Source organism: Embiotoca jacksoni, unplaced genomic scaffold (assembly GCF_022577435.1).
Source record: "Embiotoca jacksoni isolate LCO1_2020_lvr unplaced genomic scaffold, fEmbJac1.0.p SCAF_6, whole genome shotgun sequence".
NCBI lineage: Eukaryota > Metazoa > Chordata > Actinopteri > Embiotocidae > Embiotoca > Embiotoca jacksoni.
Window position 1 is genome coordinate 17604438 of NW_027185414.1, and position 10455 is coordinate 17614892.

A 10455-nucleotide genomic window follows, 5' to 3' on the forward strand; every position below is an offset into this window, starting at 1 on the left:
CTTCAGCACAGCAGTGAAGTGAAGGTCAGTCAGACGGCTCATATTTCCTTGCATGAAAAAAGATACCACACATGGGCTTACGGGCTAATGGAGTATTTGATAACTGATAACACACCGTCTAATGTTTAATGCTGGAATTAATATTGTCTTTGTTGTAATTTAAATTAGCACTATCAACAGCAATGTGTACTTACATACCCACTCATGCCACTCTTAGTAAGCCATATGTCTCCAGTGGCACCGCGCCAGCTGGAGGCATTGTGTTTTCAGGTTGTCTGTTCGTCCCACTCTAGTGAACGCAATATATCAGAACACCTCGAGTAAATTTCTTCAAATTTGGCAGAAGCATTCACAATAATTCACTCATTCAGTTTGGTGGTCACTGTAACCGGACGGACTGACTCTTGGCTCCCAGTAATTGCACACTGAACTTAGTAGACCCCCTTTTAGTACCTTGCACCATGTAAATGGAGTAAATATTGGGGAACATTGAGGTCTCATCCCGTTGGAAAAAGTTCAACTTTAGATTTTGGACCTTCAGAGACGTCAGTGATTGTTTCTTACGCAGCTTGTGTGCAACTAGCTGTGTTTTGTTGTCTGTTTTTCACCCAGTCTCACTGAGAGCAAGAGATCGGGCTTATTAAATAAAGATTATGATAATAATATTAATTTAAAAAGCACAAACGACAAGAGTGCGACATGTTTTCAAAGTACAGAGACATACGGCAAAACACTGATACATAAGGAGTTTGTTGCTTGTTGATATTGTTGCTGCTTGTAAAACATTTATGCGCTTTGATGGATACCTCAGAGACTAAATGCTGCCATGTTTGAGATATTAATGATGCATCTGGTGCACTTAAAGCTGAGAAGTACTTTTATTGTAATTTGACATCACACATAAATTGTTCTCCACAACACAGACACAGCTGTTATACCACAAGTCATGGAGTGTAGAATATTATTTTATGACAGCTGTTGATTCAATGGGCTCGCTCATCACCGAATGTGTCCAGTCATACATATGTCAAGTGGTTGAAGTCACTCATTATTCATGTACAGTAGCTGCCACTAAAACTATTGCAGACATGTCAGTAAATTTACAAGAAGTTGATGCTATCTTTTCACATTACTCACTCAGGTGGAAGATCAAATGAAATAATGTAATGGTGGTTGATGAAGTAACTCAAATTTAACCTTAAAGTAAATACTGTTAATGCTGCTGTTGTAGAACAAGGAATAGTAAACGTTCTTGTGTCTGGTATTTTGTTACTTTAAAAACTTGTATCTTCATGATCAGATGAATCCACCTGTTAATTGATTCATTCTGATTTTATTGCATTAAAGCTCTTACTGACTGAAAGAGCCATTTATCTGCCCTCTCTCAGCTCCTACAAGTGAGCCCATCGGCCTGTGCGTGGACGACGTGAGTGACACTTCCATCTCGCTGAAGTGGCGGCCTCCTGAGAGGGTCGGCTCGTCTGCACTGCAGGGTTACGGGGTTGAGTACTGCAAGGAGGACAGTAAGTGCTGGAACCAGCCACCGTCATTCCCCTCCACACCCCGTACTCACAGCGAATCAAAATACAAACAAAGAAGAGGCTCATATAACCTGTATTCTATCAGACATTTTAACTTTGGTTCCCTTGCAACAAGAAAATTAGATCATTTTAATTTGCTGTGTGCTTTGTGGCCACAGCTGATGAATGGATACCAGCAACTCAGGGTCTGATAGAGAGGACATCAATGGTTATCAGAGACCTCACCACCGGAGACAAGCTGAAGTTCCGTGTGCGAGCGTACAACATGGCGGGACCCAGTGCTCCTGCCTCTCTGGCTCAACCCGTCACCATCAGGGAGATAATGCGTGGGTTTCCAATCAGGGCTTTAATGACACATCATAACTAATACGCCTCATGTGGCTAAATACTTCTCCTAATCTAAACTCAACCTTTTTTACATCCTCTTATTTTGTGTTTTTCTTCTTTTTTTTTCTTTTTTTTTTACAGAACGCCCTAAAATCTGGCTCCCCAGAACTCTCCGCCAGACTCTCACGAAGGCAGTTGGAGACACTGTCAACATCATGATTCCGTTCCAGGTGTCGTACACATCAGTCTAAAAACAACCAGACACCTTCTTGAAATCAATAAAGCCCCACATGTCCCTTAATTCTTTATACTACAAGATAAACACCTGAATAAAACATGAATGATGCACAGACAGAGAGATGCAGACTAGGTAATAAAAAGTGACTTCACTCTTCTGCTCTTTGGTCGGCCCAACACAATAAGTAGTGAAAGTAAAAACAATTGATTTATGGCTTTTGGCCAAAAGACCTGAATTTGGCTGGGATGGGGAACGTTACACTGTATGACACACAGTGACAGACAGATGGTCGACCAATGAAATGTCCAGACCTCTCACACCACTAAACAAAACCTGTGTACCGTGGAAGAAATAATCGAAAAGCACCTCCAGACTGTTTTCATTCCCAGGGCGTCAAACTATTGCCGCTTTCTCACAGCTTTCGGCGTCTAAGACAAGATTGTGATGAGTCGGTTGGAAAAAGGTCTTGTGATGAAGTTCAAAGGGGGAAAAGTCTCCGTAGGAAGGAGGTCAGATGCAGCAAACCCAGGACTTTCACCCCAAACCATGATCTTTCCCAAACCCTAATCAGACAGTGTTTTGCCTGATTAACAGCGACCATGTCACATTTAAACAAACCATAATATTTTCCTAACCTCTAACCCAACGGTTTTTGGTGCCTAAAGGTGAGGCCCCCCGGCACATGATGAGTCCGTATGAAAGGCACAACGAACATGACGCCTTCTCCGTCTACATGAGACGTGAACAGCTCCGATAAAACGTCAGTGGCCTATTTGACGCCCTGGGAATGAGAACGTGTCTTGTATTGTTGGATACTTCCCAGCAATGAGGTAAAAAAAAAAAAAAAAGTCAAGTATGGTTTCCTGGCATGCTAACCGTTAGCATATAGGCTAACTGGCCGTACTCATTTAAAGTTTGAAAACGTGACGTGTTGGTGGCACAACATGGAAGATCAGGTGAACAAGAAGGACTCTGAGATTCTTCCTTGTGGGACCGTGAATGTTGGTGGCAAATTTCATGGCAATTTATCCAAAAAATTAGTTTTGTCATCTGTAATTTGTTAACTGACACACGAGCACTTTGAGCTGCAACCCTTCTTCCTTTGTGTTTTTTGTGAGGCAGGGTAAGCCCAGGCCCAAGGTCACGTGGAGCAAAGACGGGGAGCCCTTAAGCCCGAAATTCGCCAGCGTGAGGAACAGCGAAGTAGATACGATCCTCTTTATCCGCAAGACGGAGAGAATACACTCGGGTATATATGATCTCCAGGTGCAGATCGAGAACGTGGAAGATAAAGCAAAAGTCACACTGCAGATTGTAGGTAAGCAGGACTAAATATATGGAGAGCTGCCATGTGCCATCCTGTGTTATCGCCAGTGGACAGTAAATCAGAACTCAGACTCATTTCTCCGCTGCAGATCTCCCAGGGCCCCCTGAGGCTCTGAAGATGGTGGATATCTGGGGTTTCAACGTGGCGCTGGAGTGGAAGCCGCCGAAGGACAACGGTAACTGTGAAATAACTGGTTACACCATTCAGAAAGCTGACAAGAAGACCATGGTGAGACTCCCCTTCGTCAGGTCCTAGCTTTTACATTTACTTTCAAATGAAGCTGCGAACAAGCTTCTGATGTTAACATTAAATCATGTTCAGCAAGTAGACAGAAGAGACCCTCTAAGAATTTATGCTCGTATGATGTTAGACTTCGTCACAGGAAACTTTGAACCTGAAAAGAATGGAAAACCTACCAGAACCTGGAGATGACAAATTCATTTTCAAAATAAAGACACAAATCCAAATGGGACCAGAAGACAGTCAGGCCGGTCCAAACTGCTGCTTCTTACTGTTGGTGTTGGCGTGTTGCCCCTCAAGGCCAACCTGATCCCGTTCAAATTGAAAGTCATGGACGAGACAATGGAAAGATGAATGCTGCACGGACACAGAACGATATTTTAGCCTCCCTCGTGACACTTTTATATTCTGTAATCTCGCCATGCTGAACACACAGTCTCCTCCATGGGCCAGTCGTGATGCATTATGGGAGTGTTGGCACAAACTAGAACTGCCACCGTCCTCCACCTTGAGCTGCCAGGAACAATGTCAGCCAGGAATGTCCTAATCTTATCCTCGTAGCCCTGACCTGGTCTGGATTGTCTGCACAGTGACGCAGGGCCATTGTTCTGCTGCCAGCATGGCCGGTGGCTCAGGTTTCACTGCAGTCATTATTAGATCAAATTAATTTTACTCTCAACACAGCTTGGCAATGTTGATTATCATGTTACATGTCAGAGATAAAAGTGCTGAGGACACGTACTTTAGATCTACCCATCTCCTTTGTCACTGTTGTTATGAATACATTGTGAACAATTACACAACTGCTTTTATTTTCAGGTACATTATGACCAAGAATAGATGATTTTTTTTTTGTTGCCGTATTTTAAATGGAGTGAACACACAATGGATTTGACTTAGACTGTGTGACTTTATGCAGGTTTTAGCATATTAAAATAAGCAAATCTAAGGTGAACTCTACAAATATGTGGATATAAAGCACAAACAGATCAGGGAAAAATTATGAGAAAAAAATCCACTTAAACTGGAGGACCACCACAAGCCTCCAGAGCAACAGTGCTTTTTGTAGACTCTTCTGGAGGGTTGCACACCAAATAAAACTAGTTCTTGACTCCCTCTCGTGACCTTTATCTGCCTTCATTATGTTTCCCCATTCATCTATTCACATTTCCCTTTAATTTGTAACCTACTTGCACATAAACTATCACTCCAAAACATGAAATACACCCGTCAGTCCACTGTGGCAGTGTCTCGTTTAGCCCCAAAAAACTACTTGGTTGAGGAAAAGACTATGGTTGGGTTCACATGTAACTTACAGTACTTCAAAGAAATCTACGTTGACTCACAGACTCCAACATCAGTCGTTCAGTACAGTCCTGTGCTTATTTAGTCAAACCACTTCCTCCTTACTTGGACTTCATGACTTCCATCACAACCTCCTTCTTCGACGTGGTCCTGCATGCGTGTACTTGGTAAAACGTGACACGCTGCCCTCTCGGCGACTGATTTCACGCTTTGGTTTGATAGCAGGCCGAAATATCTGAAGCATTTTTTGTGATTCATATGAAGGAGTGGTTCACAGTCTTCGAGCAGTACAGAAGAACCCACTGCGTTGTGTCCGACCTCATCATGGGGAACGAGTACATCTTCCGGGTCTTTGCCGCTAACCTGGTGGGGCTCAGTCTCGACCCCTGCAACACAAAAGACAGCGTTTACATCCATAAAACAGGTGGGCTCCGGCTGTGCATATATAACGAATACATTTAGGTGATGTTCCTTTGTCCTGTAAATCTGTTAAGTCATTTTAAATACAGAAAAGTGGAACAGATGGAAAAATGTGTCCGTCTCCTCAGGTATTTCCTACAAGGCGCCCACCTATAAGGAACATGACTTCTCAGAGGCTCCCAAGTTCACGCATCCTTTGGTGAGCCGTTCTGTCATTGCAGGATACAACGCCACCCTCAGTTGCTCGGTGCGAGGCATACCAAAGGTCAGTAGACGGGACCATGTGTACACAATATTTGTGATCAAATTCAATCACAGCAACAAATATCCTCCAACCAGAACATTTATTGTGACAAAAACATGTAATGGGAGTGATTCTAATGAAAGTTCCTGCTCAGTGTTCACTTTCTGGCTTTTTCCAGAGCTTTTGATGACGTCAGTAAAGCTTTTCGGATTTCATTCACAGCACTTGTTGGATTTCTTGTCTGTGGTTGCTGCTAAATTAAACACGAACATTCACTCAAATCCAAAGTCAAGGTCCACTTATGAGCTTTTATGGAGAGTTTTCAACCACACCGTTGAGCGCCAAGAGTGAACTCTCATGGGCAAAAATATTTAGTATCCCAAAATACAGAATAATAACTAAGTGTAGACAAAGAATAAAACCAAAGAAAAAAATTCCATGGAAAACATACATTTATGACCTTCACACACACACACACACACACACACACACACACACACACACACACACACACACACACACACACACACACAGACACACACACACACACACACACACACATATTTTCACACACGGCCCTCTATCCTTGGTGACATTTTGGGATTAGCAGCGAGTAATAAACACCCTATCATTTGTGAAACAGTACCCAGCAGATAAATCCAGTGGTTATGATTGTTACTGTTGGACCAGTACTGGAGAGTGGCTTCATTGTGAAACAAAGCAAGTATTAAAATATCACTTTGACATGTTGTCCTGTCTTGTTAGCCCAAAGTGACCTGGTACAAAAACAAAATGGACATCACAAATGAGGCCAAGTACCGCATGCTCAGCAAGCAAGGCATCCTGACGCTGGAGATCCGTAAGCCCTGTCCGTTCGACGGGGGAACGTACATGTGCAAAGCGGTCAACAACAGCGGGGAAGACATAGTGGAGTGTAAACTGGAGGTTCGGCGTAAGTATTCAGATGTAAAGCATGTCCTCATTTTCATGACCCACTTAAGACTGGTCTTTCTCTGGCGTCTTCCTTTTTACCCCATTTCTGGTCTTTTAAAAGTAACGTCTGTATCATCAAAGTCAACAACAAATTAATTAAAAAAATAAATGCATTTTAGTCAGTGCGTGGGAATAAATATGGCAGATGTTTAGGTTTAAATATGGTACTTACTTTCTCCGTGGTGGATTGAATGCTTGATGGCGAATTCTGTTTTTGAACGGTTTCTTACTGAAAGTTGTAAAAACCCAGTGGACCAAACTGACAACAATAGAGACGAGCTTGAGAAAATAGTGGAGCATTTACAAACCAGAGACACATATTTCTCTTTAGGAGGTGGTGGAGACCCAAAACAGCTAAAAGGGAGGTTCATTTTTCAGGTTCATGTGTGAATACTAGGCGACTCTTTGCAAACATGTCAACCCCACCAACTGAAAAGGTGACCGTAATACGTCAACACAACATTTTAAATCGTTAAGATTTATAGCAAAATGATAACAACACAAGTTGATCAATGTTCAGCTGTCTTGATGTATATATGTATGTATTCCTGGCTTGCAGCTCAAGTTGCTAAAGAGGAAAAGAAAGATGCCAAGAAGTAAGACGTCCAAGGCGGAGCAGATCGGTTTCTCTCCACATGCTGTCGGTTTCATCCCATGAGAAGCTCTTCACCCGCATCACCAACATCTAACAAACATCTTCTTTTTCTTTTTGCATCTCTTTCCTGTTCTGCAGTCATCTTGCATCAAGTCGTGTGTCAAGTGTCACGTGTTCTGCTGGATCACCGCATTGACTGGCAGTCACTGAAGTTGTTGTTCATTATTAGTATTTATGTATTATCTAAACCTAACTCGTGCTTTTTTTCACTGTCTTTTTTTTCCTCGTTTATTCGAAGACGACATATAAATCGTAAGTGTTTGGTAAATATGAAAAATAGACAAAGAAAGCAGTGATAATTATAGAATTAATTTGTGTTTTGCTGTCATGTTTCTCACTTATTTCTGTTAACAGGAGGAAGAATCGGATCATAATGTTTGGATTTGTTTGAGTGCATAAAAATAGCTTAAAAACACAAACGGAGTGAGTTCATTTTTGTCATGTAAATGCTGGCGAGAGCTGCGGCAGCCGTGGTATACGGAAAATGCAAAAAGCGTGCCGTTGATACTCAGAAGTCCAGAGGAATGGACGAGAGTTGTTGAGAGCTTAGTTTTATTGTGGCGGAGCCTCGCCGGAGTCGGAGGTGCAAAGCATGTGTCTAATGTTCACAGCGCAGAGGGACGCGTGACGGGGCTGAAATAGCCGAGATGTTCTTTTACCGGCGGGGACGCGTCAGCAAACTGGAACATGTGTTGGCGTAAACCGGCAGTTGTTCCTTTGACGCCTCGGATGTAAATATTTCCGGTGGCCCCTCAGCACACAGCTGCAAAAGATCCCGTGAGCCCCGTACATGTCGCGGGGTCACCAACATACGTGACGAACGACTTACAAGGCGTGTTTGCCGGGTTGTTTTGACATTGGACTTCACCGAAAATGCAGGAATTACCAACGCGAAGGCCACGCGGCTCTCAGCTGAACATGATTTATCAGATTTCCATGTCTGTTCGTCTAATCCCGCACGTTATGTTTCACTCGTCGGCCGAGCGAGCTACCCAAGAGAAGAAGAGCAGCGGTGGTGGACAGCAGACATGACCGAGCAGGAGGTGGAAGGGAACTCCAGGATGGCACAAATGGCCTTGTTAATGCTACCGAGCTTGGAAAGGTAAATAAATATATATATATAGAAAATGTCACACTTAAAATGATGTTCGAACGATGTTCAAGAGAAAATAGTTTAACGAGGTAAACCAAGAGTCTGCAGCCAAGCCAGCAGCTCGGAGGCCGAACCGAAACACAGCAGCACCACAGTGTAGAAACCAGTGCTGCCTTAATTATAGTGGACATGACATACTTTTTTTTATTAAGTTATAGATATGATATGATGTTAGTATTCAAAATGATACAGAATGGCTCATTTCAGAATAATACACAGTACTGTGCAACGACTGCAGCCACTGAAAGTGAGGATGTTCGAACAAATAACATTCAAAGGCAGTAAACAGGAAAATGACTCTCGTGTGTTTGAGGTCCAATCAGACGCGTCTCCAACGGGGCCTGAACCTCGCGCAGCACGACGGACTGCGTCACTGGAGGGTCATAATTATTGCCTGAATGTACACACATTTATACTGCAGCCAGTAAAGGTGCAGCAAATAATAAATCCAGGTTTACATAATCAAGTAATAACGCACATACTAAAAGATAATGTAATATTTCCCACCAACATGGAGTGTCTTGTCAGCGACGTCAGCACGCCGACGTTATCACAAAGACGCCGACGGGCCGACGCTGATCTGTTGAGCGCGTTCGCCGTGTTCGCAGCGTGTCAGCATTCGTTTCGTCAGAGCGACCGAAGTGAAATTTTGACCCTCGCGACGGACAAAAAGTCAAAAGATCGCGGAAGTCGCTCGGATTTATTATCTCGAAACGCGATTTGTTTGACGGCAGTTCACCCGGTAGCCGGAAATATTCCGTCCGCAACACGTTGCGATCTTAACGGCGGGCCGAGTTTACGTCAATTTCCCTCGCAGCGGATGAGACGCTTGATCATTTGTTTAATTTTTTTATTCATCAATTGTCTTTTGGCTGAAAGTAAAGAGCAACGTGGAGAGAGAGAGAGAGAGAGAGAGAGCGCAGACGGAGCAGTAAATCACTTTTCCTCCCACGTGGTCGTCGCGTTGCCGTCACGACTGACGTGGATCTCAGCGAGAGTTCCCCGTTGAACTCTTCAACGTTGGATCAAAGTCTATGTCGTCATTTTCAGGGTAAATTTAAATCGACGGAATTTTTATTTTTTATTTAATTTTACCCGCAGCCTCTCAAAATGGATCTTTTAAGCAACGTAAAGCTGATAAAGCTGCAAGAAGGGTGTGATACAACAAGTTTTAAGAACCTAGAGTCAAACCTGTATATTCATGAAGATGACGGTCACTGCAGGGTTTTAATTGCAACACAAAGGTAAATAAAAGTACTTGTGTTCGTCCAATTTTATTCATTCACAATTTAAAGAATTAAATTTCTACTTGCACAGAATAAAAACAACTTGGGGAGATCTCATGAAAAACTACAAATAAGATTTAATTAGAACTCAAATTAAGTGAGATATTTAATATAATCTGTATTATTCTGCAAGTTTGTATCTATAAAAGATAAAACAAATTTTAGTTTATAGTTTGGTTAAAAAAAAAAAAAAAAAAAAAAAAAACAAGAAACAAAATCACAGTGTACAGTACATAGATTCCTCCCACAATTTGCACATAACTAAAATGATGTACAACCAAATATGTCGACATAAAGCCAAGAATGCAAACAAAAGAGGAACAACAAAATGAAAACAGACTTTTCTTTTCCAAAGCACTGCTGGCAGCCACTACAGTCGAGGAGGTAGCTTCCTTAGTTTGCATCCCATTCTTGATTACTTGTTTTCTTTTTTCAAATAATTTACATACAAACAAACAAACAAACCAACAAACAAACAAACAAACAAACAAAAAAAAACAAAAAAAAACGAGTAAAAGATTTGTACATTTTCACCAGATGGGACATCAAACATCTCAAACAATCAACGGACATTTTGGTTGGTGCAAGAATCTACACACCTAGTCGGCGGCAAGCGGTGCGTTATGAGCAGACGAGCGTCTCGCTGGTGGAGGAGAACGCTTCCCTACATCGCCTAAATTCCTGAGCGCTCACATGACGGTGCACTTGTGGATACACGCTCCGAGG

General features: G+C 42.4%; 1 protein-coding gene across 1 annotated transcript in view; it reads left to right on the forward strand.

Annotated features, from left to right (window-relative positions):
• mybpc3 (myosin binding protein C3) overlaps positions 1-7679 on the forward strand; it is a 32979-nt gene extending 25300 nt beyond the window's left edge. The window contains exons 22-30 of the mRNA XM_069174373.1: positions 1389-1523; positions 1700-1867; positions 2010-2098; positions 3229-3424; positions 3522-3661; positions 5243-5402; positions 5527-5663; positions 6408-6594; positions 7195-7679. Of these exons, the coding sequence (XP_069030474.1) occupies positions 1389-1523; positions 1700-1867; positions 2010-2098; positions 3229-3424; positions 3522-3661; positions 5243-5402; positions 5527-5663; positions 6408-6594; positions 7195-7235 (1253 nt within the window). The 3' untranslated portion in view covers positions 7236-7679. The remainder of the gene's footprint in view (positions 1-1388; positions 1524-1699; positions 1868-2009; positions 2099-3228; positions 3425-3521; positions 3662-5242; positions 5403-5526; positions 5664-6407; positions 6595-7194) is intronic.
• Positions 7680-10455: the final 2776 nt, after the last annotated feature.